Source organism: Mizuhopecten yessoensis, unplaced genomic scaffold, assembly GCF_002113885.1.
Source record: "Mizuhopecten yessoensis strain PY_sf001 unplaced genomic scaffold, ASM211388v2 scaffold11137, whole genome shotgun sequence".
Classification (NCBI taxonomy): domain Eukaryota; kingdom Metazoa; phylum Mollusca; class Bivalvia; order Pectinida; family Pectinidae; genus Mizuhopecten; species Mizuhopecten yessoensis.
In genome coordinates, this window is record NW_018408898.1 from 138,899 (window position 1) to 158,523 (window position 19,625).

Consider the following 19,625-nt stretch of genomic DNA (forward strand, 5'->3'; position numbering starts at 1 on the left):
CTGTAATGATACAATCACTGTAATTAAAAAATCACTGTAATGACAAAATCACTTTAATGATACAATCACTGTAATTGAAAAATCACTGTAATTGAAAAATCACTGTAATGACAAAATCACTGTAATGACAAAATAACTGTAATGACACAATCACTGTAATGACAAAATCACTAATGACACAATCACTGTAATGACAAAATCACTGTAATGACAAAATAACTGTAATGACAAAATCACTGTAATGACAAAATAACTGTAATGACAAAATCACTGTAATGACAAAATAACTGTAATGATACAATCACTGTAATGACAAAATCACTTTAATGATACAATCACTGTAATTGAAAAATCACTGTAATTGAAAAATCACTGTAATGACAAAATCACTGTAATAACATAATCACTGTAATTGAAAAATCTTTGTAATGACAAAATCACTGTTATGACAAAATAACTGTAATGACAAAATCACTGTAATGACAAAATCACTGTAATGATACATTCACTGTAATTAAAAATTCACTGTAATGACAAAATAACTGTAATTAAAAAATCACTGTAATGACACAATCACTGTAATGATTCAATCCTTGTAATGACACAATTACTGTTATGACACAATCACTGTAATGATAAAATCATTGTTTAGCAGACCTTAAACATCATCTTGACACCCTCTACGTCGGTTATGAGGCTCGGGAATCTAGTGAACTGTTTCTGTTCCCACTTGTCGTCCGCCGCTAACTTGACACACTGCCTAAGGTACGTGTCCTTGTAGTCGTCCCCGTCCTTAACGAAGTCCATCCGTATCACAACACAAATGTAACCACCTAGGAAACAAAGACCCGGTCCGTATTCATGAAACTATTCTCATGCTCAAACTCAGATTCTGTACTCAAACTCAATTTCCTGTTCTGGTGATAAATTAATAAATCAAATCACATTTTGTCAAAAATATGGAAAATTAGATAGACTATTAAAACTGATTCCAGTTTTCAATGTTAACACCTAATTGTGACATCTAATTAAAGCAAGTTAAACAAGACAGTTGGTTAGAGCACATAATCTATGATTGAGCATGAGAATAGTTTAATGAATACAGGCCAAGGATATTTGAATAGGATGTTGATTTTTTTCATTGTTTCGATTGGTGCTTTGTGTGTTGTGACAAAACATAAATACAATCTCACTAAAATATCCTATATCGCCACATTTACAAGTATGAGTTACCAGCAGATCTATAACTGTGTTACAGGACTAGAAAGAGATTAATAGGAGTATGGGTTGATACATCTTTACTACATAAACTCTGTATTAAAGTAGCTGATTAGAATATTTTGACTCCGATTTCCAAATACTTATCTGTCCAAGACATTGATCCCCAAGTCCGGGTTGTTACGTTGAAAGAATTAAAACATATCTTATCTTCGGCAGTTTCCGTAATTTAACTACAGGTAGTTTAAGTTTAAAATCTAAAACGCTTCTCATGTAAAGGTATCTATTCATCTTTTCCTTTCCGTTGTACTCTTCATATAATTCGGAACACATTGACATTGGGATTTTTATTTTTGTTTGTTTAAATTTTCATATTATTGGCGAGTCCTAAATGGCGACATGAAGCAGCAAAGTGTTTTCTTTGTTTGACTTTCTATCTACCATGTTCCAACCATATTTGCAAGTGGGTGCTTTCTTCGCATTTCCGGTGATTATTTTTCGCAACAAGTTGGTAGTCCCATGTGCTTGTCTTTGATTCGTCTTTCAGGATACATGGTGGTAGACTCTGCTTGGCGATTTCTTAGTCCCCGAGGTTTGCCGTAACCACGATGGCCACAGTTTTCTCATATTAAATAGCAGCACGTTTTTTTATGTACACATTTTACTCGTTATATATTTGAAATTAACTAGTATTCCTAGAAATTTTGAAATACAGATAATTAAGAGGTTGTACGCACCTCCCCATTCTAGTTCAATAGTAGTTTGAACCAGTGTTGGTTTCCACCTTCCGGCCCCGAGCATCACCGATGAGTCCTAGAAGGACGACACACCTGTTTGGTGCAGTGTTTACCAAATTTTAAAGGCGCAGTCCCAATTGTGTCTTAGGTTAATGTTCCTTTAATCTGCTGGAGGACTCTTAGTACATACTATAACGACAGGATCGTTAGACCGATCACTGTGTTAAAAACTACTTTCCTTGAATTCGTTAATGTTCATAAATGTAGTTTCCGTTTAATCTAATCCTAATTAACAGCATTAGCGAATGTAGACTGCGTATCTCGTAATCAATCCCTATATCTAGTAAATGACGTAATGTATTAGAAACCATACTGTCTTGGTCCAAACGTGTCTACACAATTACCTGGTTTAACCACTCGAATCATCTCCGGTAGAGCGTCCGCTAGGGAACTGGTGTTGCCATGCCAACCACAGATAGTAATGGGGTCATATTTGTCTGAAACAAGAATAAAAAGAATTCCACCAAGGATTTATTGAATATATTTTCAAAAAAGAGAATAATGTGGCTCTGAACTGTCATTCGTTTAATCCTTTCAAGAAAAGTTTGCGCCGTCAACTTACAAAAAAACACACCAAATAATGGAAGTGTATGTACTGTTACAAAGTTTCAGAACTTGCATGTCCACAATTTCTACAAGAAAAATGAAATAAAACCCCTAACGTTCATAGCTCTAAAATTATTACCTCAATATAATGAAAGTAAGGTGATATGTGGCACTGCACTAATCAAAATGTGACACGTACATTGTACCATTAAACTTATCTGGATATGATCTATTTTACTATACTGACTGGACAACTATAATCTTATTAAGCAGAAGGCGACCTGTGACATTATACTAACCGGAAGCATGTGTTACTAACCTAAAAAAGAGGTACTAACCTGAAGGAAATGATCCTTACCGGAAGGATGTGATTCTAACCAGAAGGATGTGATACTAACCGGAAGGATGTGGTACTAACAGGAAGGATATGTTACTAACCGGAAGAATGTGATACTAATCGGAAGGATGTGATATTAACCGGAAGGATGTGATACTAACCGGAAGAATGTGTGACTAACCGGAAGGATGTGATTCTAACCGGAAGGATGTGATACTAACCGGAAGGAAGCGGTAAAGGTTCCGCGGAGATTCCTATATTATACGAGGTGCGGTATAATTCTTCCTTTGCGGCCAACTGTAGCATTCCCACAGATGGTTCAAGGGCGTCCATTACGCGAAAACCTAGCTTCGTCAGCTAGAAAAAAAAAAGATTTACAATAAAGCAAACAATTTAGAGAAATAAATTCTAAATTCAGGTATGCAGTTTTTATCTCAACTTTACCATTGAAGAAATGGTTAAGGTTTTTAATAATTGTACAGAGCATTATTCCTATCAGATATTACGAGCTTACCCTGTTGATCCATTGGCTTATCACCTGCCAAACACTAACGGATAAATAAGGACGGAACTATTTATGAGAGCAATCTATAAGCTTATCAGAGTCTGCGATGACTACTGTACGTCTTGTCATTTTGGTAATGGCCTGGCGTATACGCTAATCAGAACTAGGTATATCATTAATATAAACACTAATCATAAATACTACTCACTTCTATGTGAAGTTACTAGCACCATAATCGAAGAAATGCTTTGTAATTTCTTTTTAAGATTCATAGTGCAAAATAAAGTTTTCAGAGATATCTAAAAGAGTAATTTTCATATAATTCCAAATTTTATTTTGCAGTTTGTTACAGGTTCTGTGATTGGCTAAAAGTAACACATCTGACAAAAACTCAGCTGTTAATATTAGTATGAATGGCTGTTTTTCAAATGTTTATCATTAATATTTTGTTATTGTATCTTCGTCTATTTTTTCATTATTTTAAGTATTAGACATTTTAAAAGGAATAACTTTAATCTATAGTTGACCATACTCACATCAGTGACAAGTTCTGTCATCTTACCCAAATCGGATCAGTACCCAAATTAGATCACTTTTTGCAAAAATACTTTGAAATCAATAGATGTATCAACAGCTCAGTTATAACAATGATGTAGCCGTAGAATAGATAACCATGCACCATTTTTTTTTTATATACAGATGGTTAACTGTTAGTGTTTAAGTTCAAATAGCACCTAAAAACGTAATTCAAACTCAAATGTCAGTGTTTTGTTGACGTTTTTAAAATGGCACGTGTGACGACTATGCATTCTGTTTTGGATCATAGCAATACACTCACACTATAAATTGCAAAAGTCATCATATAATGTTAATATGCTGACAAAACAACATTCATTTGAAGTGTAAGATACTGCAAAAGGCTCGATTCGATTTGGGTCCTGCCTGACATTCGCAAAAACTGGAAACGCTGATTGGTGACGTTAGAGCGTTCTATAAATATCTCGCATGAGCCCCAGGTGCTAATTTCGTTTGTAAGAACACTCATCGATATTCTTCCTTTAACACTGTACAAACATAAATGAATATAATTCATCCTCAGAATATTCAATGAATGAATAAAATGATGGTTAAGTGATCCGATTTCTCCTTAGACGATATCAATCTGACAAAGCTCAAATTGACAATATTACAATGTCACATAGACTTTATGTCCGCACAGTGATCCAATAAGTGGCGATATAAGGAATTAATCTGGATGTTTCCAACATTAGAAAGTATCAACTGAGGTGAATTTACTTACACAAATACTGTATATTACAGCATGTATCCACGAACATGACGAACGCGACATGTAAACAAGGCTGAGACGACAAACAACCGAATCCCGGGGTTGGAATTACGACACATAACATTCCTTCCATGACAAACAACCGAATCCTGGGGTTGGAATTACGACACATAACATTCCTTCCATGACAAACGAATTAAAGTTCTTTATTATTGTTTATCCATGAATGATCCATGACATCAAAAACGTGACGAGTCGAGCTACTGCACTTTCTGTTAATATAATAAACACCGCATTCCTCAAACCGGATGTCAACCCCGGCCTTCCCGGGCCGTTATGAAAGTGCACTTGAGTTGTATACACTTATAATAGTACATTTCTAAACATTTTCTTAAGGATAATGAAAACTTCTTATTTAAACAATCAATCAGAATTTCTATGTGACGTTTCGCCTTCATCAGACAAATGACCAGTGAAGCGTATGCACACAAAGGTGTAAAATGTGTAGGAGTTGTCCTCAAAATATTATCGGTTGTGTACAAAGAACTGTTCATAATTTATAACAGTACGCTTGTTAAGAGTTGTCATATACCTCTACGGCAACCAGGCCGGTACCGGCGGCGATGTCCAGTATCTCTTTTGTGGCTCTGCCATCCGGGTACATCTCCCCAATCGCCCCGGCAGTGACATACGGTGAAATACGGACCAGTGTAGTTCTTTATGTGCACCTCCTTAGGGAGAATAAAATAAATTGTGTTTTTTTTTATGAAATAAGGATTGGCTATAACCTATACTACCAGAGATCTGACGTTATTGCAAGATATTTGTCACCTATTTATCACTAAAAGCTCAGCTATTTCATCTATATCTCAGAGTATTTGATGCATCGCCTGTATATCGTATAACATGACAAAACCTTTCCCATGCTGTTCATTTCATTTTATTTATATACGCGATAAAAAAGATATCATTTAATACTAACATATCCGGTATCCATTACATCCCTAGTGAATATTATTACATCATTGCTGAAGATATATTTACATACCACGTGAGTCTTATAGTGATACAATTGGTTTTCCATGCTATGCACTGCACGGGTAATTATATTTTACTGTGACAATACAAGAAGTATTACCTATGTAACTTCCTTTTTGACTGGAACTCATTGGTTGTTATTCACTATCATAAACAAAGCTGGGGTTTGATTAATTACACGTGTTATAATGGATATATACAAGCATCAATTTAAAACATAGCTCTATTGTCATCCATTGTTTTTACTTTTGTTTGTAGTAACCTCACATGAAACTGTCTGATATGCTACTTGTGGCTATTTTATAAGTTAGTTTAGAATTAGATATCTGGTAGTATAGGTTATAGCCAATCCTTATTTCATAAAAAAAAACACCATTTAATTTTCGCGGTGTTTGTTCAAGAGGTAGAATATCCAATAGAATTGTGCACGGAATGTTGTCTCGTGACTTTCCCCGTAAAACAAATACTTTTTCAAATCACATTTTTTAATAGTCTTACATAAAACGGTGATTATTATTGAATTATGGTGGGTTATTTTGCTTATCTCGCTAGTGCGGAGGGGAATAGCGATTCGGTAGTTAGTCGGACACGTACAGATATCACTACGCCTGTGTTATAGTCTCATAACACAAAACTGGCGTTGGTAGTGTTATATAGTGGCATTGCGGAGCATTAACATATAACAACTGTGTTTTTAACAATATCAGTTTTTGATATTATTATATTTTGGTAAAAGTTTTTAGAATGTCATATTTTAATATTACTCATAGGACAAAAATATTTAGTACTTCAAAATATTTTTTCTATTATATACAATGTATCCATTACAAACCTTAGTTTGGAAACATTCAACTATTCCTTTCACAAATATTTACAATTTCAAATATCCCGTTCCTTGGTATCCAGCCTTTCCTGTGCGTTTCTCAATTTTCTACTCAAACGAAAAAGAAGTCCAATACAGTCAAATGCAATGGCAACTTCAAAACTTCTATAAATGATGTCTCGTTTCCTCCGACAAAACACTTGGATAGTTTTCATGTGTTTAACGTTAAAGCCCTATTACTTGCATCAAAAGCTAATGAGTTCAGTAGTATGCAGATCCTATGGTGTTTATAAATTACAAATACATTTAGTACAATAATGGTTGACACAGAATGTGAACAAATGACCTATGGATAAATGAACGTACGACACACACATGTGACTGCATCTGTAACACAATCCGGTAATAGATGTACAGTACGACAAACATGAACCGCACTGCATCATAAAACTGTTTCACTCACTGGTGAAATCCGAGTTGTCTGAACTCTTGTTGAACCCAAATATATAAATTTCCAAGTTTAGAGGAGTGCTGGTTAAATCTGTAAAGTGAGTATATTAAATAATCTGTTAAGTGAGTATATTAAATAATCTGTAAAGTGAGCATATTAAATAATCTGTAAATTGAGTATTTTAAATAATCTGTAAAGTGAGTATATTGAATAATCTGTAAAGTGAGTATATTAAATAATCTGTAAAGTGAGTATATTAAATAATCTGTAAAGTGAGCATATTTAATAATCTGTAAAGTGAGTATATTAAATAATCTGTAAAGTGAGCATATTAAATAATCTGTAAAGTGAGCATATTTAATAATCTGTAAAGTGAGTATATTAAATAATCTGTAAAGTGAGTATATTAAATAATCTGTAAAGTGAGTATATTAAATAATCTGTAAAGTGAGTATATTAAATAATCTGTAAAGTGAGTATATTAAATAATCTGTAAAGTGAGTATATTAAATAATCTGTAAAGTGAGTATATTAAATAATCTGTAAAGTGAGTATATTAAATAATCTGTAAAGTGAGTATATTAAATAATCTGTAAAGTGAGTATATTAAATAATCTGTAAAGTGAGTATATTAAATAATCTGTAAAGTGAGTATATTAAATAATCTGTAAAGTGAGTATATTAAATAATCTGTAAAGTGAGTATATTAAATAATCTGTAAAGTGAGTATATTAAATAATCTGTAAAGTGAGTATATTAAATAATCTGTAAAGTGAGTATATTAAATAATCTGTAAAGTGAGTATATTAAATAATCTGTAAAGTGAGTATATTAAATAATCTGTAAAGTGAGTATATTAAATAATCTGTAAAGTGAGTATATTAAATAATCTGTAAAGTGAGTATATTAAATAATCTGTAAAGTGAGTATAATCAAATTGGCTGTTTTGCTGCATTAAAGATCTTACTGACAGAGAACGGATCCTGCACACTTAGATATATTTTTCGAACATTAATGGCATTAACTTTATCGTCGCTTAGGGGTTTGAAAAAAAACGTTAAATCCCTGTTGTTTGTAGAACTTTTCTTACAAGGATTTAAAAAATTACCAATTCGGCGGCCATTTTGAAAATGTGTATTAAGTTAATGTGTATTTCTTGCGCTTCAAAAAAGGCCAAAATTTCACCTTTTTTGACACTAGATTGATCACTTAAATTGTCATTGTGTCGCCATTTTTAATTGTAGCACGTTCAATTTTGCTGTACAACTTTATAATGTTCAATATGATAAAAATAATATGCAAGAAACTGGAAAATTATATATTATTGATATTTTTTTACGTATTTAGTGTTACTGAAGCACTTTTGATTTTTGACCCCGAAAAAGGTAAAAAAAAACACAAATGATAATGGGACAAAAAAAGAAGCACACTGACCCCCCCATTTTTGTAGATGTTTTAGAAAGAGAAACACATTTTCATTGAATTCATTAAATATTAAAAAAAGTTAAATACCAGAACTTTTTTTATCAAGCGTTTAATCTGCAAAAAAATGGTAAGAATTGAGTATTTTTTCATTAAAAGATAGGGGGCAGGGGTAACTAAAATCGGCTTTCTGAGTTAAAAGCATAAGATTAAGAAATTTTACTTCCATAAATTAAAAGAAAATACTATTTTCATCAATGCTACAAACATTCATACATATCTGATAAAACACACTTGGAAGAAATTGTATGAATTTGTTCTGTAAATGGTCAAAACCCAAAAAATCACCTAAAATCACATGTTGTGTTAAATTGGCATCTTTGACCGATAATAGCACAAAAACGAATACACGGACATATGTTTTTTTTTTGCATTTTCTACTATGCCATCAACTCCTTTTTCCAAAAATCCATATAAGAAAAAAAGTTTAATACAGGACATTTTTGACTTCTCAGAGGTGTACATACTTAAGGGAGTATTGATGTAAAGGAACGTACGTAGCTGATGTATTCCATCCTCAGAAGGTTTTTCATGTATATGATTGTCTGGAATTTAATATATATAAAGGAAGTTTAATAGAATAATGTAACTTACACTTTACCCTGTATTACTACATACGTTTTGGAATACTTAAGTTATGAAATCCAAATATTTTGACCATTAGTACCACTAATGAGACGTAAAAGGACGAAATGACAATATGGCATGGTAAAATGATTTTTTGCCAAGCGATTTTCCAACAAGAACAGTTCAATAAATCGACAAAGTTAAAGATACGTTGTATGCATTGTACAACTATGGAACACATTACATTTAACCACGGTCATCGAGTGTGCTATCTATTGCGCCTTCCGACCATCCGAAAGTCGTCCCTAGGATACTCCGATATAGTTGTCGTACATGATCCTAGTAGTTATTGAACATGAAGTGTGAAACTATAGGCGGCCATGGTTTACTGTACAGGAAGTTACCACCACGTTACTGAGATTGTTGCCTGAGGAAGTGAAAAAATTAGAACGGGAGCTGTACAGTGTTGGATTAAACAATTACAGACGGAGAAATCAAGAAATGAAACAGATGTTTTTAAAACGTTAAATCATTAAACAAAAATGTCCGATCATTCGATAGTAATCGTCGAAAATAAGGCAGCGGACTTTTCAGTTAAAAGTCAGAAAATTTCAATTCAAAATTATTTTATTGTTGTAATCAAAAATATGATTGGGCACATGCATTGCCTATTAAAGACCTTTCCATATAGAAAGACATACATTTTAAACATGTACTCCATGTAAATTGAAGAGGAAATATATATAGTTTAGGTAGATACAATGAAGGAGTAGGCCTAACCAAAAAGCCAGTCATGCATATATGTACTTAGAGATTAGCAGTCTAATTGGAATATCGGATATTTTAACAAGGTAGATCTAGTGTTTGGTTAGAGCATCCCAAAGTCACAAAGTCGGGAATTTTGACTTATGCATGATCAAGCACGACATGACAATAACTATACTTTACACAGGGAAAATTTCGCCCAATGAAACGTTCGCCCTACGCCGATGACATTCATATTCGCCCCACATTAATATCGCCCTACACATTTGAAATCTATGTTCATGTAATATTTGATACTGTTCGCTGTATAAATAAATTCACAGTCGTTGCGGAGGGCGAAAAAGGCGAACAGTAAACTGCGGCGAAAATGTCCGAGTCTTCAGTAGTTAGTAAGTCCTGTTGCTGAATAACCGCATCACGTGCTTTAGATAATTATTTACCGGCCTTTGTCTCTGTACTGTATATCGGGTGTACTGGACACTCGGACACTTCCAAACATTTCTCACCCTCGTTATACATGTATAAACAAGTAATGTTCCATATACATGTACATACACAGGCAAAATTTATTCATGTCAGTTCAGGTCAAATTCAGGTGAAATATGTAGGTCAATTCTACCTGAAGAGAGCACAAAGGTCAATTTTAGTTGAAATATTTTACCTGAATTTGTCATGAAAATCCTAATGTAAATCGGACATGAATTTCGGGTCTTTTTCAGGTCAAGTTTACCGATTTTACCTTTAAAGTACAGATAGCAAGAATGGATGTAATAGCTCGTTCGATATGCACGAAACTTACTTGGTCTTACCTGATTCTTTAGTCCGAAATTATCCATTTTTGCAGTAGCTTGGTGTAACATTTGCCTATAAGCAAACCATAAACAATAACAACAACAAAAATTCAAAAAACATCAGCATTTTGGTGTACAGCACTTGCATCCTATAACATGTGTGCATTAAGCGTGCTGACCTGGAGGTACAGCATGGACCAGTTACAGTTAGTTTGAATATTCAGGAAATATCAGTTTAAATCCGTTCACTCTTGTCTGAATCGAATCCGTTTAAATATTAATATTATATCGTGCTTACATGCTTTTAATGTCTGTTTCACAGTGCATTTATCTTTATTCTTTTCGTATGCTACATGCAGGCACGTGATGTACTTCAAGTTTAAGAAGATGTTACCTTGATTAATAATCGTGCATAGTTAATTAATTTTGAGCTTAGATCAAGTTAATTTGTTTACGTTTTTCAAAAATTACGCTACTTTGGTCAGTAGGCAACACAGGGATCAAAACTTGCTTAAATAATTTTAAATAATAGTTTGTATAAACAATATTAAACTATCACGTTTTTCCGTACGTTTGTTAACATTTATGTCCGATCTTCCCAAATACATCTCATCCGCTTAACTTGAGAGAATTTCTGGAATTAACAGAGTAACTGCCCTTTGTGCATGTGCATAACAAGTTTTTCAAGATAAAATAATCTTTCATTTGCTTTCGATTTTTCTTGCGTCTTACAATGCCGTCGTAGTTGTGTATGTATATTTTTTCCAACATAAATTCGTTCACTGTATGATCTTACGTTGGAAAAGCCGTATTTGGATTAATTTAAAGACAAAAACAGCGAGTTAATCTTCCCACGGTGGTGACTCGGAACCCTGGTCCGTAATTGCAACACGCCACACAGTCAGGGGAGACAATCATAAAACGTCAGATGTCTTAATCGTTTGACCAACAACCCAAGTCTCTGAGTTTTAATAACATGGTATAGAACCCATTTATGACAGCTCGCTAGTGTACATCACATAAACCCATAAATGATGAATGGGATTCAGGCGAACAATGAAGTAAAAAGGAATTTGTGAGCGACTAATATGAAGAATACCATGACATCTGAAAGCTCTGAGCTCTTTATAGAATTAACGATTAATACAAGATAAGAAGAAAGTCAACGACTTAGTTCAATTTTAACTTTATTCCAATTACATAGGATACGGTTAGACAGAACATGAACATTACACACAACCATGGTATTGACATGGGCAATACCATGGTATTGACATGGGCAATAAAACATACGAGAACATTCTCCTTACACAGAGAGACACTACAGAACAACTCATCGGAGACAATCGCTCGAATAGGACAACCTGAGAATATGGGTCACCTCTGCCCCAAAACCGCCATATGCGAGAGCGTGCCTCTCCCTCAGGAAAGCGCAATGCTTTATCAACCAAGGCCACAGCAGGGGCAGTCTTTGGACAAATCAAGAAAAAAATATCTAATACGGTGTTCATCTTCGATATTTGTAATAATATATGAAAAGTGTCATCTTCTCTTATTCACACCAGGTACAATCAATGATATGAACACCTACTGTAGCATTCTTACTTGTAGAAGATTGAGTTCCTTACAGACGTGATTAGGTTGGATCTGATTATAGAATCAAAATAACCATAAATAATACTAAACCTGAATGTAATATAATGTGGAATTGGTACCTAATTAAGTTCAGATTAATTGAAACTTGGCATTTACAATTCCAGTACGTCGTAAGACATTAAGTCCATTTCTATAAGAATGTTGTTTACAAACCCTCTATATGTTTCCTTGTTCTGATATCAGTTTGCCTTTATTCAAGGTTCAAATTTCAAAACGATTCATATTATAATTTTCATTGTCGTCGCCACATCGATTTTCAATAGCGAATACTTTCACGTTTTGTCACGGACAAATAAGAGGTAGAATTATCCAAAATGACGTTCAAAAGGAACAAAATATCATTCAACACCAAATTTATCTGATTTGTTATTTGAAAATAGTGTTTGCGACAATTTAGCAAAACAATGTTGTTGATAAAAGGATTTGTTTCACATAATACCCAAAAAGGAATCTCGATTAAACCATCAAGCTCCATACACTTACAAAATAGCTAAAGAAGGAGTGGGGCATCGCAATATTAGTATTGCTGCAACGGTTATAAAAGAAGTCTTTGAAACATTTACAATAGAATGGACGAATCAGTCATTTGTACGTTGTAGATATCCTTTAGCAGACCCTGAACACCATCTTGACGCCCTCGTTGTTGAAAGGGTAGCCCATGAATCCTTTAAACTCCAACTGTTTCCACTTGCCGTCCGCCTCCAACTTTATACACTCGGGTAGGAATGTCTCCTTGTAGTCGTCAAGGTTCTGAACGTAGTGCATCCTCGTCACAATACATATGTAGCCACCTGGTAAAACAACACAGTACGGGACAATTGGTTGACCTTGTTTTATAATTTTTTCTTAATATATTACCATCTAGTAGCTTCTGCAATACAGATTTACTGGATTATCACTTATAAGATCTGTCTTACTGAAATGTCACATAAAATGAAATATCGATGCATGTTTTAAAATACCAAAAAAACAATGAATTTTCACAAAAAAATCCAATCTTCGTGAGATTTCACATAAAATACAATCTAACGGTGAAATGTGAAATTCATTTTACCTTCATTTGACCTGTGTATCTCATAAAAATGCCATGCCTTTTGTACAGGTAAATCCGATATGCGAATTTGAAACATATCGAAACGTAATAAGATAAACATATCAGTTCTCACCTCAGCAAGAAAGATCGAAATAATTCTTATTAATACCAAAAAACAACAGAAACCTTCCTCAAAGTGCTGCGATGATTTAGGCCTGATCTATAATCAGAAAGCATTACTCTTCTGGCTGTCTCATGCTTGCGGAATTACCTGGCTTGACGACTCGGGTCATTTCCGATAGCGAGTCTGCGAGGGGACCGGCGCTTCCATGCCAACCGCAGATAGTAATGGCGTCATATTTATCTGAAATGAACAAAATGGATAATTGCAACAACAACGAATTGAAATATTTCTCTGTTAGAGGAATCATCTGGGGGAAAATAGTATTAGTTTTATATTCTGCAGAATTGTTCGGTCATCCACTTACTGGAAGTAGGCAGCACTGACTACCCCACTACACATTATAACAACCGGAAGTTGACTTGTGTCATAATTTAAACCGTATGATGACCTTTACCTTTATATTTATCTAACTGACACTTACCGGAAGGTGGCGAGTGACATAATACTGACCGGAGGGGAAAGGTAAAGGGTCTTTGGACAGTCCTTGGTTGAACACATTGCGGTATTTCTTTACAGCCAGCTCTAGCATTCCTTTAGAAGGTTCAAGGGCGTCGATCAAACGAAATCCCATCTTCTTCAGCTAAAAAATGATCGCTAGGTATTATGACCAAAGTAGGAAATATATTACAATGTATACAACTTCATTAAGTAATGTTAACGAGAGCAGAAGTTCATAAAATTATGTTTAGGATATTAGAGGCCATGTAATGATATGCGTTGTTTTGGTGTGAAGGAGAGGGAGTGAATGTCACACTCAAGTGTCATTGGTCACTTCATAATGGAAAATAGTCACGAGAGCATTTCATTAACGTTAATGGAATCAACCTGCAATGATTCTTGTACTTATAAACGGGTTTTCAGGGAATTTTTCTGACTCCAAGTCGATCCATTCTAAGCACACACACACATATATATATATATATCGCCTATGGATCATAAATTGGAAAGCTATTGTATCATCCCCTCATTCCCAAAAGAGGACTGACCACTTTTCATCTTGACTACACAGGATAAATATTTTCCAAACAAAATACCATTACAGATTTCTTAATTCATTTAATCTTGAAAGAACACAAAAACCAAGAACGCATAGTTAGATCTTTAACAACCAACAGACGCCTGGATTAAAATCTGCTTGAATATAATGGATCCTTTTTACACACGTGCCGAACGCTTGACCGCCTCCAACAGCAGATTCAACGCGAAACTAACATCTATGGGATCCTGAAAACTGTGCTTTCCTTGTACCAACTTCATGGAATGCATTGCACTCGGAATAAGTAGAGTGGAACGCAGTTATTGATCATATGACTGGTGTATCCTGCGATGTGTAACCGATACACGGCTCGCTGACGGCGCCGTGTGGTCACCGTGTGCCACTGAGCATTTATGAATACTTCCAATGCTAAAACCATCTGAGATATTTCTTATTCGAGTTTTCATTTCTGGTGCTTGGTACCAGATCTGACATCCCTCCTGCGTCATCATACGATGATCTTATCTAAAGTTGAACCTTTGAAAGCAATTATGAAAATGCATTCAAGCACAATATATGGCATACCAAAAGCAATGCAACTGTTAGCGGTTTTCGAAACCTCTGCAGCGGATACAAATCCAAAGACAATAATTTCTTGATTATTCTTGCAGTCCCTCTTGAAAACCTACCATTATTAGATAGTTTCATAAAAGGAATCTTACACCCTTCAAAACAAATCGATAATGACAAAATCGCATGTACCAGCCCTCGCCCAAAAATCAGACCATCAGAGTCTGATAGTCGTTTAGCATGTGCAATGTTTTGGTCCCTGCACACTCATTTTACAATCTCAATTTTAGACACAGGCACATCACATTGAGGGGACACTACTACCTTACTGACAAGATAGCTTTTCCAGCGATAAAGAATACCCAAGGAGCGTGGTCAGAGGCTGGATGAGTGCTCGCCGACACGTTACATTTAGTGGCAGCGTAGTGACCCTGAGTACCATGTAGGGACAGTCCCCGGTTATTAAAGTAGATGCATTTGTACACCGGATACACAATATTTCCTAAGCCATGTTTCGTGAGGGTGAGAGGTATCATGTTTACGTTTGTGAGAATGAGAACGAAGTTTATGATTTATCTGGTTTTGTTTGTGCTTAAGTCATAAATTGTAAAGGCTAAGCAAACAAAGGAGTACAACTTATTTTGCAGGTCAGTGGTTATTGTGATCAACACCTTACCTCATCAGCAACGAGCCCGGTCCCGGCGGCAATGTCCAGTATTTCTTTAGTTTCTCTCCCGTCCGGGAAAACATCCCCTATCACCCCGGCAGTGGTCAAGTGGGCAGTGTAGCCCTCCTCGATAACATCCTAAGATACAAATGGATTTCATAATAAGTTATAAATAATACATAAACCTAAAACCTGTAGTTTTCCTAAAATAATGCGGTTGGTTTTTCGTACATGTATATAAGCTAAGACAATTCCTGTTGATACTAAAAACTTCTTTTTTTTGTATATAATTCGGATACTTACACCGGTTGGGGCCCCCGGTAAAGCCGTGTGTCAGCAAAAGTGTGTTTGTGGTTTTTGTCTCTTACTGGCGCTATGTGTAAATTCGTCTTAAAAAAGAATATCGGCACTTATTAATCCTACATAATTTATACGGAAATCATATTATAATCTGTGTTTTATCGACGAATATTTTCTACAAATATCTAGACTAATGATTTACTATTTCGATAGCATTTATCCTCCTCAATTGAAAATCAAGACCATGACAGACTCCTCTACATCAGCCGATTTCCTCGATATTTACTTACAACATGACAAATAGAGACTACTTACAACTAATTTGCGCGGTAATCGTGTCTGTTAATTTTTTTTTCGATCGTGACCTTTCCGTTTACTGATAGTAACATTCCTGTTTACCAAGCGTTTACTATCTACAGGTCGCAATTGATTTAGCATCCATAAGCTTGTTCCGAATATCAATATTCCGTAATATCAACTGTTGACGAACAAACTTATAACAAAAGCTGCAGGCTGATAAAGGCCATATACAATAGTTATGCATCCTCGATATCCAGGGGTTACGCTCACTTTCGCTCTCTACACCCCTAGAATCATCCTCGATATCCAGGGGTTACGCTCACGTTCGCTCTCTACACCCCTGGAATCATCCTCGATATCCAGGGGTTACGCTCAATTTCGCTCTCTGCACCCCTGGTATATGTCAAAGCAAAATTGAAGGCTCGGTGTGCGCCACCTTGTTGATAAGACAAGAAGACTAGTTCGATTCTTTGATGTACATCAAAAGAATCTCGCGGTCATGTAACGGTAAAACGCCAGCTGAACTGAAACAAGATCAATAACGAAATATGTCAAAGTTACAAATTGCGCCCACTACAATCTGTGCATCGAAGATACACAGAAGTTCAAAAATACACAAAAGATAAATGATATACACTGATGACTAATATACATTAAAAATTGAATTGTATACACAAACGCTTATTGATAAATAGCAGCAAACTATACTAAGATATTAAAAAGTTATTAAAGATATCTTTTAAAGATATTTTTTGTGTATAAAGGAAACACGCCCTACTACATTTCTGTGTGTTTGTAACTGCTAAGATAACCATTTAACATAACAATAAATCTTTTTCTCACACAAAGAAGGGAAGAGTTATTTCGGCTACTATCTTTTCGTTTGGTCGTGAGCTTTTCTGTACTTTCTTATCAAAGTAACGTCGTCTTACAAACATTGGGCTTATTTCATTATTTTCAAACCAACATAATACATATTCAATTATCATCGTACATACATTGTACTTCTGTGTAATTTGAACAACAACGTACATGTTTTATTGTTATTAAGCAAAGGCTAATTTATTTCTTTGTTACTAAGCGGAAACGTACTTATTTCATTGTTAAGTAACAACTTCTTATTTCATTGTTACTAGCAAAAAGCTAATTGATTTCATTCTTATTCATTCTTACAAAGCCTATTACGTATTTCATTGTCATCTAAAAATATCTATTTCGTACGCGAATTTCTATTTTCTCAATGAATTACTCTGCTTATTAAATCTCTCTTTTCGTTATTTAAATCCTTTATTCTGATTGGTTGGTTTTCATCATGGATGTTTTTTATTACATGTAAATGTAAGAATCAAACGGAACACGAATGTTATGCACAAAATGGCAATATATATATATATATATATATTTTTTTTAAATATTAGGTTTTTCTATATCTGTAAATAAATCTGTATTCTTATATTTTATTTAACATCTATTTCACGAAGCAATCCTGCAGGTCAGGGATCGAGAAAAGAATACACCTGCTGTTACCCACTGCATATATCGTAAGAGGCGACTAGTGCTGGGACCCCCTGCAGAATTGAGGATTTGCTTTCGTGCCCTCTACTTGGGGACACAAAAGCGAAAAAAAATAATCTGTTACACCAATTGCAATAGTTGGGATCTTTATATTTCTTTCTACTTCTAACTGCGTTTAATTTCCTAACACCTTGCTTGGTAATACATTACTTTTGGCTTTAATGTTGAACGTTCGCCAAGGTGGGGAAGGCAATGGGCTCTCCTCATGACGGGACATACCAAAATCCTTACAAATAGTAGTTGTCATTCCCTGCTTAACATTCAGCATTAAGGGTAATGGCAATAATAGGTTCATCCGTTGTTAGTATTATGTGACCGAGCGGGATGCTGTGCTGTGTACTTCAGTGAGATAGCACTATAAAGTCGGCATCAGATCCGCGCTATCACAAGGAGGCAATAACAACCAACATGCTGATAAGACGTTAAACAAAATAAAACTAAAATAAAACCAATTCCACGAAGTTTGCACTTACAACATGCTTCGTCTACTAAATAATAGCTTTGCGTTTAGTATGCCAGTAGGTCAAATATATGTAGACACATAAACTATCGGAGTGTAAAATTAACTTTGCATAATTTATTCAACGTCACATGTAACAAGATTTTTGTTATCCTGGCACTGTGTGGTGTTACGATCTACTCGACTCTGGAGGTGACCTTGACATGAAAGGAAAGACAATGAATGTCGATATCACGGCTCTAAATTGTTCACATTCCCGTGATAAGGTACAACTAGTTCATATCTCGCTTTTAAAGGATATGTGTACCGGTCAGAGAAAAACTCCACATACCACGGTAAAAAACTGATATACAGGTTTGTGTGGGGTTTGACGTCAATCTCGTAACAGCCAGGGTCATATTGATATTGGGGACTAGGGAAATTCAGCCGAAAAGACGTAATTATTTCAAATGGGGAAGAAGATACATTCTGTGTCTCTCCAACTGCCTCTTATTTAAAAAAACCCACAAAATACTGCCGATTCTTCTGGAACTTATATTATTGTAGTCTTAACACTCTGAAATTCTGTTCTCTGATGGGCCAATAAAATAATCATAAAAACCCAACAAGCCTCCGGCCAAAAAATAAATTAGCTCTTTCTCTTTTCTCGTTTTGACTTACAAAATGAAATTGAAGTTAGAATATCTTATTTTATTAATAGTTAAATGTTCATTAAAATTGAATCTGCTTACATCTTAATTACCATAGCAATGCTAATAGTCCGGATACCTTATATACCGGATGAAAGTACAATAGGATTAAAGTTGTTAGTCCGGATCTTAATCCGAACACTTACAGTGTCATATATAAATTCGGACACTGTAGTAGTGTCTCCCAGTGTCAACAGTCTCAATAATCCGGACTTACTGACAGAAACATGTATATGGTGTCTAAGAGTGGAGAGACGGGATTCGAGGTTCGAGAATGTGAGCCTTTGGAGAGAGTGGCCAGGGAAGGCCTCGGCCGTTTATTAATCTACAGTCATCATGGGAAAAAGAAATTGGGCTTGAGCATAAGTACAGGCCCTGGACCCGTATTCATGAAACCATTCGCATGCTCAAGCCTGATTTTGTGCTGAAGATGGCTACTTGTAACCTGCTTCAATCATGTAACATTGTCAAAGTGTAAACACTGAAACCGTTTGTAATTTATCACTGAGACAAGAAATTGGGATTGAGCACAGAATCTGGGTTGGAGCATGAGAACGGTTTCATGAATACGGGCCCAGGTCTTCACTGAGACGTCGTCTAACACCAT

At 35.0% G+C, this 19,625-nt stretch overlaps 2 protein-coding genes across 7 annotated transcripts in view; both read right to left on the reverse strand.

The window, feature by feature from the left end:
• Positions 1 to 336: 336 nt before the first annotated feature.
• LOC110466571 (Williams-Beuren syndrome chromosomal region 27 protein-like) lies at positions 337 to 6,727 on the reverse strand. 6 transcript variants are annotated; one of them, XM_021523141.1, is made up of 5 exons: positions 6,605 to 6,727; positions 5,284 to 5,422; positions 3,120 to 3,255; positions 2,360 to 2,452; positions 337 to 833 (listed from the first exon to the last, which is right to left on the reverse strand). In XM_021523141.1, the coding sequence occupies exons 2-5, from the start codon at positions 5,353 to 5,355 to the stop codon at positions 649 to 651; spliced, it is 486 nt and encodes a 161-aa protein (XP_021378816.1). In that variant the 5' UTR covers positions 5,356 to 5,422; positions 6,605 to 6,727; the 3' UTR covers positions 337 to 648. The 6 variants fall into 6 exon arrangements, with proteins under 6 accessions (XP_021378816.1, XP_021378822.1, XP_021378817.1 ...); XM_021523147.1 differs by lacking the exon at positions 5,284 to 5,422 and having other exon boundaries at positions 6,605 to 6,725; XM_021523142.1 differs by lacking the exons at positions 5,284 to 5,422; positions 6,605 to 6,727 and adding an exon at positions 4,704 to 4,992.
• Positions 6,728 to 11,778: 5,051 nt separating this feature from the next.
• Positions 11,779 to 19,625, reverse strand: part of LOC110466568 (Williams-Beuren syndrome chromosomal region 27 protein-like) — a 22,059-nt gene continuing 14,212 nt past the window's right edge. Inside the window, exons 2-5 of the mRNA XM_021523138.1 lie at positions 15,704 to 15,832; positions 13,932 to 14,061; positions 13,569 to 13,661; positions 11,779 to 13,055 (exon numbers count right to left, since the gene is read on the reverse strand). Coding sequence (XP_021378813.1) covers positions 12,871 to 13,055; positions 13,569 to 13,661; positions 13,932 to 14,061; positions 15,704 to 15,832 — 537 coding nt within the window. The 3' untranslated portion in view covers positions 11,779 to 12,870. The remainder of the gene's footprint in view (positions 13,056 to 13,568; positions 13,662 to 13,931; positions 14,062 to 15,703; positions 15,833 to 19,625) is intronic.

Bases quoted from the DNA above. Each gene is read 5' to 3' on its own strand.
- LOC110466571 (XM_021523141.1), bottom strand. From the start codon at position 5,355: ATGTACCCGGATGGCAGAGCCACAAAAGAGATACTGGACATCGCCGCC. The intron at 3,256-5,283 runs GTATATGACAAC...TTTTTTTTCTAG, and splicing joins CCGGCCTGGTTGCCGTAGAG to CTGACGAAGCTAGGTTTTCG. The intron at 834-2,359 runs GTAATTGTGTAG...TTTGTTTCCTAG, and splicing joins GATTCGAGTGGTTAAACCAG to GTGGTTACATTTGTGTTGTG.